General features: G+C 42.1%; 2 protein-coding genes across 2 annotated transcripts; both read right to left on the reverse strand.

The window, feature by feature from the left end:
- Nucleotides 1-778: 778 nt before the first annotated feature.
- On the reverse strand, nucleotides 779-10,198 carry LOC132263457 (uncharacterized). The gene is made up of 5 exons (XM_059763228.1): nucleotides 10,147-10,198; nucleotides 5,271-5,986; nucleotides 3,685-3,853; nucleotides 3,184-3,604; nucleotides 779-3,119 (listed from the first exon to the last, which is right to left on the reverse strand). Exons 1-5 carry the CDS (start codon nucleotides 10,196-10,198, stop codon nucleotides 779-781), a joined length of 3,699 nt encoding a protein of 1,232 aa, XP_059619211.1.
- Nucleotides 10,199-13,459: 3,261 nt separating this feature from the next.
- Nucleotides 13,460-17,193, reverse strand: LOC132263350 (translocation protein SEC62). The gene is made up of 4 exons (XM_059763069.1): nucleotides 17,070-17,193; nucleotides 15,784-16,572; nucleotides 15,239-15,465; nucleotides 13,460-15,179 (listed from the first exon to the last, which is right to left on the reverse strand). The coding sequence occupies exons 1-4, from the start codon at nucleotides 17,106-17,108 to the stop codon at nucleotides 15,080-15,082; spliced, it is 1,155 nt and encodes a 384-aa protein (XP_059619052.1). The 5' UTR covers nucleotides 17,109-17,193; the 3' UTR covers nucleotides 13,460-15,079.
- Nucleotides 17,194-18,055: the final 862 nt, after the last annotated feature.

Genomic DNA, 18,055 nt, shown 5'->3' on the forward strand with positions numbered 1-18,055 from the left:
ATTCATGATCATGCAATTCGAGGGTATTTTTAAGCACATTTACATCGAGATACATTTTATGGGTAGATTTCTTAAACACTATTCAAGTACTTGATACACCTTTCTTCTGGTCCTCAACAACCCTCTACCCGATGCTAAAAAGAACCTTCTGAGAGTGACGCGCCCTAGAATTCTTAAAGAAAATGACGAAAATGAAGAGATCTTGAGTCTCTGATTAATGAAAATCACATTAAATACAGCCATATTTCAACAAACTTATACATATGTATCTTTAAAGCAAATAAACAAGGGGAATTTAGATCATTATCGAGTGGAGTAACACCTCTTTGAACAAATGCTGAATTTCGACAAAAAAATGAGAAGTGCCATTTGTTCTACAAATTTTTGATCAGATTTGGTACATACAAAGTGCATTCAATTGTATTTCAGATGTTCAATTGGCATTTTCAGTCCGGCAATGAACAGACACTAGTGTCATTAACAATGATTAGATGAATTTCAAATGTTTAGACTTTAACAATTTGTTAAATAAGAAAATTGGCCATGAAAGCAAGGATGCACGTGGCCGAAAAGTATTAAAAAGAAATAAAGAAAGGGATCAAATGTATTTTAAAATCACTGCAAAGATTAGTATGAGCTGAGTGATCCTAAACATATCCGAAAGATGTTACACACCTCTTTAATGTGGCACGTTTATGAAAATAAAAGATGTTTCCCCTGATCTAGAGTTTTAGCTTCTTAGGCTTATCAAAAAATCGCCCCTGCTAACAAATCTAACCTAAACTATAGTCGTTGCGTTTCCATCCGAATCCCCTAAAAGACTGAAAAATTTAAACGAAATATCCTTGGACAACTTCTTGTCCAGGTTTGAATTGTCCAAATTATTGGTAATTCCACTGATCCTGGGGGGATGAGTGGCTGTCATGTCCACATAAGACTTTCCCCTGGCAATGGGGCTTTCGTAGTGATTAGGATCCAGATGCGTCGGTTCACTATCTGCTAAGGTTTCCGGTTGATTAACATAACCTTTGGTTGTTGTCGGCACTGTCACTTCATTTTCATACTTGATCCTCTGATCAATTGTCCGCGCCTCAATCAGAGGCCGAGGTGTGTCATAGCCCTTAATCAGGTGAGTCTCGGTGAGGTTTGTGGTGTCTGTCTGTCCACTATTTCCCGTTGTGGCGACATTGGAATCATTGTCTGGGTCTGAGAAGATGGAATTGGGTGGATACCACAGATGATCTAGGCAATCTTCTGGCACTTCCACATTGGAAATCTCGCGATCATTGTCGGCGCAGTACAAGGGATTCGAAATGGCATTCTGTTCCAATTCAATATACTTGGCATTGTTGCCCAAGAGCCTCTCCCACTGAGACACAAGGACTTTGAAGGCCGGTCTGGCCAGAGGATCATCCGCCCAGCATGACTTGATGATGGCATAAATGTCGTCAGAGCAATTCTTGGGTCGTTCCATACGATATCCCTGCTTCAGGAGATGATAGAGGTTCTGAGGTGGCACTCCAGGATACGGTGAAGCCCCCAGAGTTATCAATTCCCATGCTAACACACCAAAGGCCCACACATCAGATCTGGTCGTATACACATGATCTGCTAGAGATTCCGGTGCCATCCACTTAACAGGAACTCTATCCTTAGACCGCTTTAGATATGCATCGTCCTGATAGACATCTCTAGTGAGACCAAAGTCTGAGATCTTGCAAACCTTCCCCTCCGCTAACAGAACATTCCTCGCCGCGAGATCTCGATGGACTAGCTTGATTTCCGTGAGGTAGGACATTCCCTTGCAAATCTGCCAGGCAAACGACAAGATGTCCTTAACAGTCACCGGTTCAACGCCATTGGTGAAGTCAATTCCCGCACACTCAATCTTGCGGCTCAGTCTCAGATAATTCCGAAGGGAACCGTACTTTGCGTACTCTATTATGATCAGAGGGTTATCGGTGGCTTGAGTGCAAGCGCCTAGTAATCGAATGACGTTGGGATGTGAAACTTCTTGAAGAAGTTGAAACTCCGAAAGGAGAGCCAAGAGTTCCACCGAGTGAGCTCCAGTTTTGAGCATTTTCACAGCAACTGTAGTCACGCCAGGACGATTATCAATATCAGATGCGAAACCCTTAACGACTTTGCCAAATTCCCCTTCACCCAAAGTCACATCCAAGGTTAGTTGCAGTCTTGGAAATTCCCACTTTGAATCCGGATCGGTCTTGAAGACAAACTGACTAGAGATGGGAACTAGAGGCAGATCAGGATTATTTCCATCGATATCGGGAGAGAATGCGATTCTCTCTTCTGGCAGGGATTTTCTCTTGCATCTCTTGTCATTTCCACACTTGGTGATGATCAAGATCACCACTATTGTGAATAAAATCAGCGGAACACCAATGACTAGACTCAAACACGAAGCTCCACATTGGAAGGATGCCCATGAAGGTGAATGCGTTGAAATGTTGTACACTCTTCCATTTCTCACTCCCGCCTCTTCAATGTTCGCCAATATATCTCCAGTCTCGCTTTTCGACTTTTCTTTGGGCTTCTTCTCCCTCTTCGGATACGAACTCGCTGGGGCTCCACACGAGCACTTCCCCATATCGTCACAACTGCACACTCCCACTCCTGAATAGATGCCTAGTCCGCTCTCATTAAGCTTCCCAGATCCATAAACATGCTTCGTGCAGTCTTGCGGACAGAGATAATGCTCAGCGTGTTGGCCAATCTCTTCTAGAGGGTCACAGATACCATCCGGACAGTGGGTGAAATTCGGTGAACAAGTGGCGTAGTACAAAGTCAGTTGAATAGGATAATCGTTATTTCTCCATTGGCAACTGCCTCCGTTTACACCAATTCCACATGTCTTGACACATGTGGTTTTGGTACTCATCTCAGAACAAGAAGGAACATGCGTTGCGTTGACTTGACAAGTTCCATTTCCCATATAATCATCATGAACATGAAGCACCATTGATTGAGTCTGCTTGAGGAAGCTTATTGTGAGGTAATAAATGGTTTCTTGGGCACTCTGAAGAGCAGTTGTGTTGCGTACGAAGATTATGCCGCCCAGAGGAGTGATACCGAAGGCTTCTATTGGATCACTGGTAACTCTGAAAGGAGGATAACAAGTGTTAGTATGTAACATTCATTTTCACTTAATCTGTTGAAACTCACTTGAATTTGATTGAAGGTACTTTCAAGAGATCCATCATGTTATTTGGCTGCGCAACTCTGGTCATGTTGGTTGCTGTCCTTAAAACGTAAATATCATGGGAATAGACTATTCCTTTAGCCGTCTCGGTTTCCAGTTCTGCTAGAGCTGCCTTTGCTGCTGCTTCGCTTTGTGCATTAATGTAGTTTCGTCGGTTGTTTCGTTTCTGCTGGAGCATTGTCTTTCTGGTGTTTTCTTGGCGAGCGCCCGAGGACAAGGCCATCGCAGTAGGTCCGTCCAGTTCATGAATTAGGGACAGATCGGCTGTGATGCAAATACTAGAATTTGCGGAGTTTGGTCTCGTATTCAAGCTTGCATCCCTAGCTCGCAGAATGATGCAATAAGGACTCTTCCGCAGGATACCGTCACGAGCAAAGATCAACTCTGTTGAAGAAGCGAATAATTTATGTATAAATATCATCAGTAGGAATAAAACAATTCGTCTGTGATTTCTGAGTACTCACTGCAGTTGATAACCGATGTCTTAGGTTCCCTGTGATCGGCCTCGTATCCTTTGCAGTCAGGTTTGAGCATTTCGAGGGTATCATTGAGGATTTCGTACGTCATCTTTCCATTGACTTGAAGCGAGTCGCCGTCCAGAAAAATCACGTTCTGACTCCCCACTTGCCGACCCTGCAAGCAGATGAAAAATCATGGGAGATTCCTCACTCGAGACGGGTGAAAAATTGAGCAATGGAAAGAAGTTGATAAATGCCTCGATGCACGACTCGCTCAAAGCACTGAACTTTGCGTGATTGCTGACTATTTGTCACCGGACATTCGTACCTCGTCATCTTTTCCACCTCATCTTTCTCACCCGAGATACAAGTCCTCAGGACAAATTGGTCGGCAAATATAGCAAATGGACAGCAATTACATACTGTGGACAGTTAATGTGAATTGTGAGCGTCTAATTAAATTATTGTGTATTTTGTGGTGGCACTCGACGTGGAGGTGGGCGTTTATACAACATTTCGCAGAATATAGGGTCATTCCCGCGGGAAATTGAATTTGTATTCCTCCAGCTAATCCCGGAAGTGGTGTGTCCGGCATATTTCATCTCCGTCCCGTCCCGGGGAGGTCGATACATGCTCAAATTTCACGGGAGAACAGAATGATCTCTCCCTTGGGGTCAAGAAACCCCCTTCGTGATTGCTCAGCGGCCGCTCCACCCGTCTTCAAGAGAGAAAAACACCCCAAAAGTTTTTTCACCAACCGCCAGAAGGGTTGGAATTAGACTATGCAAATGATAACAGGTTTCATGAAACTTTCCAATACCAATAAGCAATAAAAATTTAATTCCATAGCCATTGTGAAGATTGAACAGAATTATTTCCCCTTTTTGTGTCATGTTATTAATTTCTATGCGACGACATAAAAAGAGTCTTGATTTGTAGTAGTGTTTTGAAGAATTGTTAAATAATTTGTTAAATTTCACGAATCTTTCAAAACCTCACCTGAAAGTCAAAGGTTTATAGTTTGGTGTTTGTTTTCAATATGGAAATCATATGAAACACGATATATTCATACAATTAGAAATTTATGTATGGTGAAAAGCAAAAGGGGGGCGGCAAATGTGAACTTTGCCACCCAGTCGTCACCCTTTCTCTAAACCGTGCTTTTTCTGCGGCGGAATTTTTTCCTTGCGCCCCAACTAAATCGTGACGCTGCAAAATATTTCGCGCCAAAAGTGAAAGTGGGCTCACCTCAGCCCCCAAGGCAGGTGGGCGGCAAATTAAATCAATTAAATGCGTTGTGTGGGTGTTTCCAGGTGTTTTGGGGGCAATTCCAGAATTGCAAATTTCTCGAAATATTACGCGTGCGACGTCGCGTGAAATGAGGCCAGTGAAAGGTCATCCTCGAGGGAGATGCTTTTGGGGGTGAAAAATGAGGTGGGCTTTTTAATTACAATACTCATGAGGTGCGAATTTCAATGCACGGCAGATTCTGGTGGTCAGGAGGTGCTTTTCTCTGACCCCTTGAGGCAGGCAAAAAATGGGGGAGTAGATTAATTGAATTCAGACGAAAGTGTGGGTGTTTCACTACTCACCTTTGTGAAATGCGGGTCAGAAATATCGATTGTGATGCGATGATCATCTTGCCGTTGCGGAGGATTGTCATTCCTGTCCAGAATATTCACCGTCAGGACTCGATTGAAGGTTTCGCTCAGTGCGTGAGATGCCGTGGTAACTGAACACTGCACATGGGGAGAGATCGTGGGTCCTGGATTGAGTGTGTCATGATCCAGTGGTGATATTCTCATCAAAAATCCCCCTCTGATGTCCAAAAAGTCACTACCGTTGATCAATTTGTACTTCGTCGAGACATTTGGACAGATTTTCCTGAGGAAGGCTGGTGCCAAGGGTCCAATTTCCTCCATTTTCCCACTCGCTTTAGTACTTTCTGGAATTGCGTACGTGACTGAGTCCCAGAAGCAGAAAAGCTCTCCATTTTTGCGACAGAATTCCTCCAGAGAGGTGATTTTCATCGGTGAGACGCTGATTTTTGTCGCTGGTAAGCTATCATTTCGGGTGGCAACGCTCACGGAATACTTTCTCCCCAGCTCAACACCACGAAATCCATCCGTGAGGAAAATGTCGCCAGTCTTCTCGTCGATAGTCACCCAATTCTGCGGATCAATTAGGTGATATTTCATCCCATTCGCCTGGAGACGCACAAGGGGAGAGTGTTTGATGAGCTCCATCATCTCCTCGCCAATTGGCACAGTCATTTCCACGTCGCGCAGAGGAGTGCGTCCCCACGTTCCTGCGGGAATCAATCACAGATAACTTTATACTCGTCAATAAAATCGTGAATGATCATAAAACTATATTCCCTGCGCGCACAGAACGCCGCAGAAAAGTTAATTTGAAAGAGCAAGATCGTGCAAATTACCACCACTTCCCTCTACATCTGGAAATACGAACTCAATGACCTATTTTTATCGCCCAATAAAGGAGTGCACACGGTACTATATTAAATTATCTTGGGTGAATTAAATTGGTGTCTGTTGCTGAAGGAATTGAGCATATAAGAAAAGCGCGACGGACGGAAATGAAGACACTTTGCCAGTCCGCCCTTTTCACATGTCACTCATCAGTGGTGTCGCAAAAAGCTTGTTTTTCCTTATCAATCTCTGCCAATCACGCAGAAAACTGAAGGGTTTCCATTTGAGTCAGGAGTGGAGTTTCCACAAAGTGCCCTCGACCTGCATTGAGCCAGCATCAATTGCATTGATACGCAAACTCATTTCCCAATGCGGTCTTATCGTTGCTTTTAATTAAAATCGTAATTAAATATCGAACTGGAGAGACTCACCAAATATTGGTATTGATAATAGTTTCCACTTTGCTCTAACATGCATTATATTATTACTAAATTCAATAAATATCTGGTTCAATTAGCTATATAAATTTTCGCTTAATCCTGAAATGTTTTAATCTCAAATTCGTGCAGATATATACGTCCTGGTATATCCTGATATTGTTAAACTAAGAAATGCAACTGAATATGTGAAACCAGAAGGATGACTTTTCCAATGGAGAACAAAGTCAATAACCAGAAGTGTCTTTCGATAATCATCTCATAATTCAGGCTATTCTTCTTCGCAGGACAAAGCAATGGAAGATAGTCGAATTTCTCAAGGTTTCCAGTACACAAGCTCTCTTCCTGAGGACTTCAATATCACGCCTTTTCAGTTCATCGTCAATGGCAAAGTTCTGGCTTTGAGCCAATTGTTTCCTCATTGAAAAAACTTGAAAAATCTCACTGGTGATTTTTGCACATCTTCGCCTCTTTTTTGCGTGCTGGGCAGACAATGATGAAAAGGCGTCTTTTGGAGCATACACAAAAGAAGGGAAACCCGGGCTTTTCCATCTGATTTCATATCTTGCGGCACACTCCAGACATGAGACAACAAGCGAGAAGGATATAAAATGTGACTCAATTATCTCAAATGGAACAGATTTTGCTCGATAAATTTCACAAGCAGGTTTTTGCCATTCCACCAAAAAGTCTGCGCTGTTGGTAAAGTTCATTAGAGGGGGAGTGAAAATGCGTTCATTCATAAATCGTTTGAAATTGTCGCTGGCGATTAGTGGGAGTTCAAGGGCATTTCCAAGTAAATTACAGCGAAAACTAAGTGGCAAATTGGCGGGAAGGGAGCACTGGAATGAATAATACGACGTTTGACTATTAAAAATACGATTTAGCGTCATCACCCCTTCTTCACTCCGCCCTCAGGAAGTTCAAAAATGCGTCGCTCGCGACTTTTATGTGTAAATCGATAGAATAAAGTGGCAGAGCACTTTTAGCACTCTGTTTCGCTCGTCCTCAAACCTCTGGAGACGATGGCAATGGAAAATACGACTAAATTATTCCCACCCGCAATTCATCATGCCTGTGCCGAGGAACAAACTAGAGCCTCTTGTTTTTCACAAACGTCTCGCATATAGAAGTCTCTCATCAACCATACAAACAACCATTTTTACCACCCGAAAAGACTCTCGTGTGACTTGGCGCGCTTTTTTCAACCACCCACTCGCACTAGCAACACCTAAAATCCGTTGAGAGTGTGTAATTACCAGAGAAAAAAAATGGGTAGCTCAAGAAAAAAGGATTTATATTAATTTCACTCTCACCCACACTTGCGTTTTCTGTGGAAAAATTCCGCCACGTGAAGAGTGGTTGGCCACGAAGGGGTTTGTCCACTTCTTAATAACTGGCCAAAGATTAATTTCTCTTTGTTTTCTCCCTGTCGTTGCGTAATTATGACACGCATTGATTAAATGGTTCTGTTCGAAGAACTGTTATTTGATAGTTTGCGCCTCATTTTCTCGCAATATTCTTGCAATTTCCATTGAAAACATGTCCATAATTTACCCCAGCTTGGAAAATACATTGAGGTGAATATGAAGAACCATAAGCACTTGAATTTAAATACAAGTGCAGGCACTGGAGGGAAAAACTTCGCGACAACAAGGGCTCCAGACGTGAAATAAATGTGGAGCAAGCATAAATCATCCCTCACGAGATAATTGAATTTCATCATCCTCCACGTCCTCTGCACTCAATTGCATCGCATAGAGAAATGCCAGAGGGCTGGTGTGACAAGTTGCTCATTGTTGTCGACAATAATTATAAATTGATTGTTGGAATGTAAAATGAATTTTTGCGACATGGCTTAAAATATAAGCACAATGACGCTCAACAGCTTTAGCTCTTCATGACTTTTCATGACAAAAACAGTAGACTTTTCTTGTGATTCACTGTTGAGTAATAATTGGTGAGTTGGATGCTGATTTCACCGTGGAGAGCAAAGTGGAGGGAAAAACGCGAGGGGTTGAAATGAGTCACCACCGCGCCATGGTAGAAAAGCGCACACCATCATTTGTGGTCCAGTCCAGACTCTCATTCATGAAACGCTATCAAATGCAAATTTGCCCAGACATTGAGTGTGACACACACTATTTATGGAATCTGTAATGCAATCCTCTTAAAGCTTATAGCAGTTCCGCAAGAACTTTATAGCAAGTTGTGCTATAAATTAGAAGATGATTTATATGGGCCTATATATGTATGTCTGATGAATACTTGGCTCTGATCAGAACGATCTTCAAATAAGAATATTATTATTAGTTAGTGATAAATGCTACTGCACTGCTATAAGTAGCTCAGCTAACATAGTAATTTTCTAAGTTATTCGGCTATTACGACGTTATTGAAAGTTTTAATAAAAACTTCTGGCGCTAACTGTAATATTATAGCAACAAGGTTCGTTATTTTGTCACATTTTCGTACGTAAAAGTCAGAATTTCTATGAATTTTCTGAATAGATCCTCTTCCCTAACAAATTTCCACTGAGGAATTTCTTTTATACATATTTTGATGAGCACTTGTGGACTCTTCCCAAACATTTTCAATTACTGTGGCTGGATGAATGACGAACACCCTGACGCTCTTTCCCATGGCATCTCCAAAAGATTGTGAGAGTGTCACCAGTATTTACACTCTCGGCGTTGCTCTCTTCGTGCAAGAGAATCCTCTTGTTTATGTTGAGATATATTTTAATTACAAACAAATGATAAACTGTTGCTGATAATGTGTCGTCTCACACGAGAAGTGCGCCTAATCTGCCCTTCATGATGGCCCACGCATAATATAACAATGAGTGCGATGGAATATCATTGGCACTTTTCCCATCTAAGCTTTATCGCTAATTTTCGGGGCAATGTCTACCGCCACGGTCCACTGTGCGAATTTCACGGGGCGGGCATAATCGATTTATCGGCGTCTCCCCCAGTCCCTGGAGGTGTTAAAAGTAATGAAGGCAGGGTGGTCGCGTTATCGCGACCTTTCCTCCGCCACTATTATTACCTGAAGCCCATGACGCTGATAAAAACACCATCAAGAGGATGAATTTCGCTGGGTGGACTCGAAAATGCGTCATAATTGATTTTTTTTGGCTTCTTCTCACCCTCACCCGATGCCTCAATTAACGTGCAAATCAAACACCTTTTCTTGCGTCCACAAAATTATATATCTCCCCCGCTCTTGGGCGCCTTTTCGCCGACAATCACCGGCCTAGAGAGCGAACAATTGCCACTCAATTCACAGTCTTCTTTCGTTCACTTTCCACGCAGTGATTTAATGTGGCACTCTCTGTTGTCCTTTCTGCAGTAATAATTCTGAGAAGAGGAATCCCTCCTGTGAGGGAAATTGTAGTGAAACGCACTTTATGTGGAGAACTTTGCTCCTTTCTGTCCGCTTCCAACGACCACCGAGCTTCAACTGACTCCGCTTTGTTCCGCCGCACAGCGTTAAGCGTCCGTACTTTGCTCTTTTTCCGCCGAAGAGGGTGGATTTTCGACACCGCGCCATCAGACTTTCTCCCCAAGAATTGATACATTAAAATTCACCCTCCTCACCTCCGCTCTGGTCAGTGTCTGCCAAAAATGTGCCAATCACAGAAATAGTCATCATTCACTTTGCCTTTTTTCCCTGAAAATGAATTATTCTTATCATTGACACAAATGATTAATATCAACGTTTCTTCATAGCAATTTTGACGAAAATATATATGTGAGATTTCAGAGTTTATTAAATATTTCATCACCATTTTATGACCACCAAATGCTGGGGTTGAAATGCCTCTTTAGATTGTGTGATGGAATTCATGCTCATTTCTATGATAATCTGCACCAACTTTTTACGCAATTTTTCCTACAGAACAGTGAGAAATTTACCCAATTATGCAACAATTAAAATTGCTTAACGAGATGAAGCGGAGTAATATTATTTCGCGAGGATTTTTTTGTCATGAATAAATAAAACAATTTCCTGAAAATACAAATTTCGAGAGCTTCTCTTCTGAAATTTTGAGGCAGAATCTCAATCGAGTTATTAAATATTAGAAACAAGTCTCGGTCTCATTATTTGACTTATTTCCATTAGCGAAATTTATGATGTTTCATATGACTTTACAATGTGATTTATAATTTCACATTTTTCCCGCGGGACATAGAGAAAACCTTCTCCGAACGTTATTATTAAACCTCTTATTCATTTGCATTGCACTTCCCCTTCCTCACCGTTTTTTTTAAGAGTACAGAGAGTTGGAAAATTCAATTTTTATCGTTTTCCATCCGTTTCGCCGTAGAACATGAAAAATGTCTGTGCAGCAGAACAGGAAGAAGGAAAAGCTCGGGAAATTCAGCGGTTTTAATTAAGCAGAGAAAAAGGTGAGACGAAGAGTAATAGCCAAGCCCTCTTTTTGAGTGCTTCGACAAATGAATTGCTGTGTCAATTGGACAAAGAGGAGAGAAAAAAAATTGAACACTCGGCCGAAGAATTGGCAGGAGATGAGGAAGAGAAGCTTTCTGGGTTAAAATGGTAGTAAAACACTTGCCGAATGGAATTTTCATGGCTTCTTAGCGCGCGTATATTTTGGCGTGAATATCGCTGTGCATGGAATTTAATTCAGAGAGACAGGAAAATCACACAATTTAGGGGAGTGAACGCGTTAGAATTTTCACCCATAAAATGTCTTCACGACCACCTCTTCCGGGCCCGTCTTTCAACGGTTAGGGCAGCAAATCAGCATGAAAAATGCAGAGAGGAGTGCGTGGCCAAACATGGGATTGACCTTCGGTGACCCCGCAAGAGGCCGACCCGCTGCGGGGGTGAGATTCTCGATGACTTCCTCAATTCCGCCAGACATTGGATTTCTTCTCTTCAGCTCAATGAGCCGGCTTTTTGTTGTCTGGCCGAGTTCGTGCTGAGCGCGAAAAAAGGGTCCTATTGTGCCATTAATTCTTCCGTACAGTTCTGGGGGTGTCGCACCATCAGCTGTTAATAGCTGGACATTAGGGGATGATGCCCGTGGTCTCACCTAGTCGTTGACACCGGCTGGTCAAAAAGCCACCGGCGACACCGTCAAACATGCACGAGCCGCTCCCCGAAAGAGGGCAACGCGAGGGAAGGGAACCGACAGCAATAATATAGAGAAGAGGGATGAAAATTGATGTAGGAGAGTTGAAAGGCCATCCAAGGGTTTGAAGGTGAAGAAACTGAGCCATAAGAGTGTTCCTCGTCTGAGATTTTGCACTGATTTCCCATTTTTCAATCTTCCTCAGTCCTTTGTTGTATATTTCCTATGCTGTCTTCTTTGTTTAGAGGATGTGAAAATTTCGGGACGCATGTTGATCTGCCATCAAAATAAGGACGGGACTTTTATCCCGAAAACTCTGACACGCCACACGTTTCCATAATTAGGTCGTTTTCACGCACACTCGTCACTCTGCTTGTGTCCTCTCTGTCCAATTGACTTTAGAACAGCGTTGAAAAGATTATTAAACCATATTTCTAGATATTGTTGGGATTAAATGATATTCTAGCATTTGAGCAACAACCGCTCATACTTTCAACGCACTTTGCCGTTAATCTTGCATCTGTATTCACTTCAACTCTGTCCGGGATGGCCACATGCGAGTGAATGAAAAAAAATCCCATTTCTCTGTTCCAGGGAGATTTGGCAGTCGGGAATGCCATAAAGCCTAATTATAACGATAAGGGGAGTCCCTGTAGTCCGTGGAATATTGTGTATAAATAGGAAACACATAGCTGCGATGCAACCATTGTGATAACATTTGCGTGTCTGCGTCTAGCAATAGCTCAATTTCAGATGCTCCTCGTCCTGACCATCCGACCGTGGATGGAGAGAAGCGCACCGAGAAGGGGTGAAATGCGTTGTGACAGGTACATAATGGGGAGAAAAGTCGAGGGTTTCTCGCATGGTTCATCGGTAAACAAGACGCATTGCCTGATGCGTCACTCACAGTCCTCTCTTCCTCCAAGACGCTTCATAATGTTTATTTAGCAAAGAAGTTGACGCACTTTGCCAGAGCGAAGAAATTTGTGGGAAATTGCGCGAGAAAGGGCCCAAATTGGTGGAAATTCCACGTGTCGACCTTCATGTGCAATAAAATTCCGTCCATGGTGTAAACAATTCCACAGCAATATTTACCGAAATCACCACAGCGCCACCCACTCTTGCTTTACTTCTGCCACCCACATGTAAATTGTCTTTCGCAGGAAAAACTGAGGGATTGTTTCACGTCTTTACACATACCTTTTACCGCCTCGCAATGTTGCTTTAATAAATATTCACAATGCTGTAGAAATTTCTTCCCATCGACAGTGTATTTTGCCTCATAGTGAAGAGAGAATTTGTGATAGAATTACTAGATAACATTGATTGCTTCTGATCGTTTAGGGCGCTGAGGGAGGGTGTAAAATCCTTTACATGATGAGCCGCTGTGAATCAGCAACTTGCTCTTGGCAGTGCGTCAAAGAACCTCGTACCACTTCAAGTGCGTAATTTTCACGTGCAATTGAACACCTCAAGAATTTCCTGGTAATTTCACTCGTAAACTGCATCTCTCACTTTAATTGGAACTGAAAGCGAAGCACTATAATGTTTGCGCGTCTCATTCTCTAGCAATGGAGAAAATTTCTTCCTTATTTGATATTCCGATATGAAAATACCATGGCATTTATGCCATCCAAGCTCGATTCTTTCTCACTCTGTAAAACAATTAACCCAGTTCTTCCTCTTGTTTAGAAAATGTGCATTTCCACTGAACAAGAGGAGAGTCTGTGCTTGCTGAGCGAGGGTGAGTGCGAAAGGGTGGCAATCAATTCAGTGGGTCATCTTGTGAACATAAGAACAACATGTCATGCATGACAATGTTTTATTAATCATTCTTTTATTGTTCTCTACTCGCTAAAATATTTATTCGCTAGGAAACAAGTAAGGAAAACTGATAATCACTATATACGCCAAAAAGTTATTTCGAAAGGCAAAAACATAAATCCGCAATTTTTCTAACACTGTTGCTCAATGCTGGTTTTTCATAGTTTTTCTTCTTCTCTTTTCTGTCTCCTTACAAAACTATCTAATATTTCTTGCATTTTATTATTTGGGAAAAATAAATAAATATAAGATTATACAAAATTTGCCTTTCAGTTCCTCACAAAATACAGTACAGTGCAACAAAATTGCGACAGAATCTAATTTGCTTTAAATGTTTTTTTTTCCTTTCTCTTTACACGAAGAAGCTCAATTATGACACCAAGATAAATAAAAAATTATGTACCTTTTAAAAGTTTTAAAACACACTTTGCCAATATCAAGATTTCAAGATTTGTTGGAAGTTTGTTCATCATTGTATGCATCATTTCAGAACCTAAGATCTTAGATTTTCATCTTGATGCCAAAATTGAAGCCAATGTTTAACTTTAAACATGGAAACACGATTGTACTTTATCTACACTAAAATATGTATTTTAAAAGCACCTCCCCGTCAAAACTAGTAAATTTCTAACACTTTTACACGATAATCTCTCATTTTTCATATTCTCCTTTTTTCTGAGATTCTCTTCACGATTAATTCCCTTATCCAATAATTTTATGGCTGATATTTTGTTTTTAGTCACAAATTTACACATCCAATTAGTTAAAAGAAAAGCACAATGGAAATTCTACCAATGTTATGCCGATTAGATTGCACTGTACTGTTCAAAGGTGTCTCCTTTCTTAGCACACTCAAATATATTTCTCCTCAATGCACTGAATGCTGCCACCGAGAAGACACAGCATATCTTTAGCCAGATTTCACAGAATAAAATATATAAACACATCTATTTTCTATGTACATTCTCTTGGGGATATTATAATAAAATGAAGAGATGCCACAAGGACTCCTTTCGCAACATTCTCTCGTGTGGCGAAGCTCACTGGCAATTAAAATTTTTTAATGTTTCGCACGACTTTGATGGAATTTTTTTTCTTCTATTTTATTGTTTGTTGTGCTCTCGTCAGCCTCACGAAAAATATATTAAAAAAAAATTCACAGGAAAAAGTCGTAAAGTTGTAAATTCTTCAGTGTGATTGCAACGCGTCCCCACATCGAGATAGAAGCTCATATATCAAGCCTTAGCATTCTCACAAATATTTTCTATTGAAATATTTTGCTGCCAACATTTTTATCAGATTACTTTATCAGTTTCTCTTTTCCATGCTTGCAATTTAACTTTGTCAGTTCTGTGTTTCACAATTTAAAAAAAGGAGAAATATAAATTCACCTAATTAACATTTTTATAGATTTGTTCTCATTCTGATAAGAAAAAAAGTGTTTCCCGATAAATTTCTGCAGAATATTGTAATAATCACACCACGGTTTTCTCTTTTTTCTTCATCCTTGAACTTTTCTCTAATATAATATATTGTATAATATAATAGCTAATATTGGAAATGCTTGTGCTAAATAATATTCTCTTACCATCCCCAACACACTCAATCTACTCTGGTGACAGGTCGGTCGAGTCAACAATTTCAAAGTCCTTCCCAGTCGAGGATCTCTGAGAGCTTTCGGATTCACTCTCAGACGGAGTCAAAGAGCTGAAAGAGTTGCTCTCGTCATGTCACATCATCTTTCAAATGCCAGCTCTCACACTCACCTTTTCCTCTTCTCGGCCTCCTCGTCTCTGTGGTCGGCGGCGTCCTTCGCCTCCACTTCCTTTGTCGCCTCTGCGGCCTGGGATGGAGTGTCGTCTGCGTCCTCCTTCTCCTTCGATGCCTTCTTCTTTTTCGCCAACGGACAAGTCTCGTCCTCGTCGTCGCTGTCTTTCTCCTTATGTTGCTTCTTGCACTTTTTACACTTGTCCTCAACACCTTTGTACTCATGCTGCAAGGAGACCACAAAAAACCATACATAAAAATTATGTTACATAGAAATCAATCGTTTTGATATCTGCATTTTAAACTTTTGGTTAATTGTTTCCTTAAAAGGGTCAAAATAGTTAACGAGTTCCGCAAATTTACTTTAACAGATCCATTCTTCACTCGTGACCAGAAGTCAGGAAATATATTCAATAGTGATTTTTTAATGGCATGCAAGAATTTTTCGTGATTTGTTTGGCACAGTTCGTGATCAACGCTTAACTTGAGAGCATTGACTGTTACAATTGGCAAATATATCAGAGGATATAAATGACACGCTTACCTTGTAGAGTGGCCAGAAGGAGGCGAGGAATCCCACGTCTTCCGTCAGGTTGGGGAAAAGCCAGAAGTGATGCTTGGATCCCGTGGCCAGCCACACGACGCAGAATACGATGAAGCGCACCACCGCCAATCCCAGGATGAAGACAAGGAATCCTGCCGCGGCAATACTCAGATAGTACACGCCGAGACGGAGCGGAGTGGGCCAGAGCGGGAAGAGACACATCACGATTACAAAGACCACGAGGAGGGCGCCAAAGAGCCAATAGTGGAGCGGAATGGGATCGTAGATCCACACATATGCCTCGGAACCGTCAACAAACACTTGCTCCGGATGCATGTCCAGTCGGATCTTGCGCTTCTTCTTCTCCTTGTCCACACGTTCCGGCTTGCCACCCTCTACGTGGCTGCTCTCAGCGTCTGTGCCCTTCTCCACCTCCTTTTTCTCCACCTCAACGGGTTTCTTGGCCTTCTCGTCGCCTTTCTTGCGGCCGCGCAGCTCCTCATCGGTGACGGGCAGTTTCTTGGCACGGTGAAAGAACTTGTGCACCAGCATGCTGTCCAGGATTTCGATGGCGGCCTCGCGGCTAGGCAGCAGAGGGCTGCTGCCCTTGGCGAACTTGGACTCCATGAGGGCGTCCAGGGCCTTGGAGGCTGTGAAGTACTCAACATTGTGGTTCAGACACTTGGTCTTCTTCGTGGGCACATTCCGTCTCAGCCACTTGGCCAGCGAGTACTCCTCATTCGGCGGCTTCTCCACGACCTCCTCCACACCACCCGGACCCGTGTACTCCTGTTCGTACAGCGCCAGATTGTGTCCGGAAACAGAGAGAGAAAAAGGGCAACAATAAGACTGTTTTCACAGACAAATGCGTCACAAGACTGATGCAAGAAGCATGAAACATATGATCAGGCAGAAGTGGAACACTGGCCATTTCCATGCTAATAAGACCCAGAAAACCAAACTCCCGTTACGGAAGAAAACATTCCACGTCTGCAAGTGACATTGGAAGCTTCCAGCGCGTGATTCTCGGCATATTTTAGTCATTTTATCCATCCCTCTGCCTGGCTTTCCACCCAAATTTCTACCTTAATCCATCAGTAAGTGGATTTGGGTTTGAACTCTCCTGTCCAGCAAAGGAAAAGCCCTGAAAACTGGGCGCCACATTCCAAGACAGTCGCGGTGAACAAAGGTCACATCTTGCCAGAACAACATCGCCCCTTTTCCGGGCAAACTTCATTGCACTCAAGACATGCCCAAGAACAGCCCGCCACCCCAGAATTACTTACATCTTTGCGCCTTTTGGTCTTTACGCGCTTTTTATCCATTTTGGAATACTTTTTTCGCAAAACACTCCAAATGACAGTGTCCCAAATCCGTCCCACTCCGCTATGTCATCTGGCGATGTTTGCGATGTTTCCCCGAAGAGCGCGCAGATTCAAATGAGTTTAACATTTTGTAAAATATAATTTTCCATTGATTTGCGGTATTTTTACATTTTATACAGATTTTCCAGCTCATTGAGTTGCTGACAGAGTGCAAAAATGTTGTCAATAATGTATTTGCGATGCATTTTGATGGTATCCGAAGAGACACTTTCCATGGGTTCAGGTGAGACATTCCGGGAGTACAGAGTTTTAAAGTATCCATCTCCACATCCTGAGCCACCAGAGTGTTGTGCAGTTCTTTCTCTGGCAATGGTATCAAGTTCTCGGTTCAAGAGTTTGGCCACAGTGTCTCTGCAATTCTTCAAATTCTCATAGTCTTTGCTCTCGCATCTGAATGTCCGCGAGCAGCATTTCTGGCTCTTCTGACTCCTGGACGTATTTGAAGTAGTCTCAAAAATTCTGGGCTGATCCGAATGTACCCAAGGAATGTGCAACATATTCTCTAGCTGAGAATCCACACACTTTCTTGCTTCCATCAGATTTTCATAACCCCGATTCAGTTTCACAGTCTTTCCCGTCTTCCCAGTCGACGGTGGCGATTCAGTTTTCAATTGCATTTCACTGATTCCACCAATGATGTCTCCAATCATCCGATCCAGAGATGTGAATAAATTCTTCTCTTCTATTGTTTTCCAAAAGTTATTCTTGCCTTCTTCACCTTCTGGATCACAAGCGATTTCTTTCTCTCTTCCTGGTGTCTTCTTCGCATTCACTTCAGTATCATACATATAATTTTGCCTTTCGACAGTTTGTAGATCTGGATTCACGTGATTATCTTGATTCATGATCGACAAAAATACTTCCTGACACTCTCAGAAAATTCCACA

Source organism: Phlebotomus argentipes, unplaced genomic scaffold (assembly GCF_947086385.1).
Source record: "Phlebotomus argentipes unplaced genomic scaffold, Phlebotomus argentipes genome assembly contig_15, whole genome shotgun sequence".
In the NCBI taxonomy this organism is placed as follows: domain Eukaryota; kingdom Metazoa; phylum Arthropoda; class Insecta; order Diptera; family Psychodidae; genus Phlebotomus; species Phlebotomus argentipes.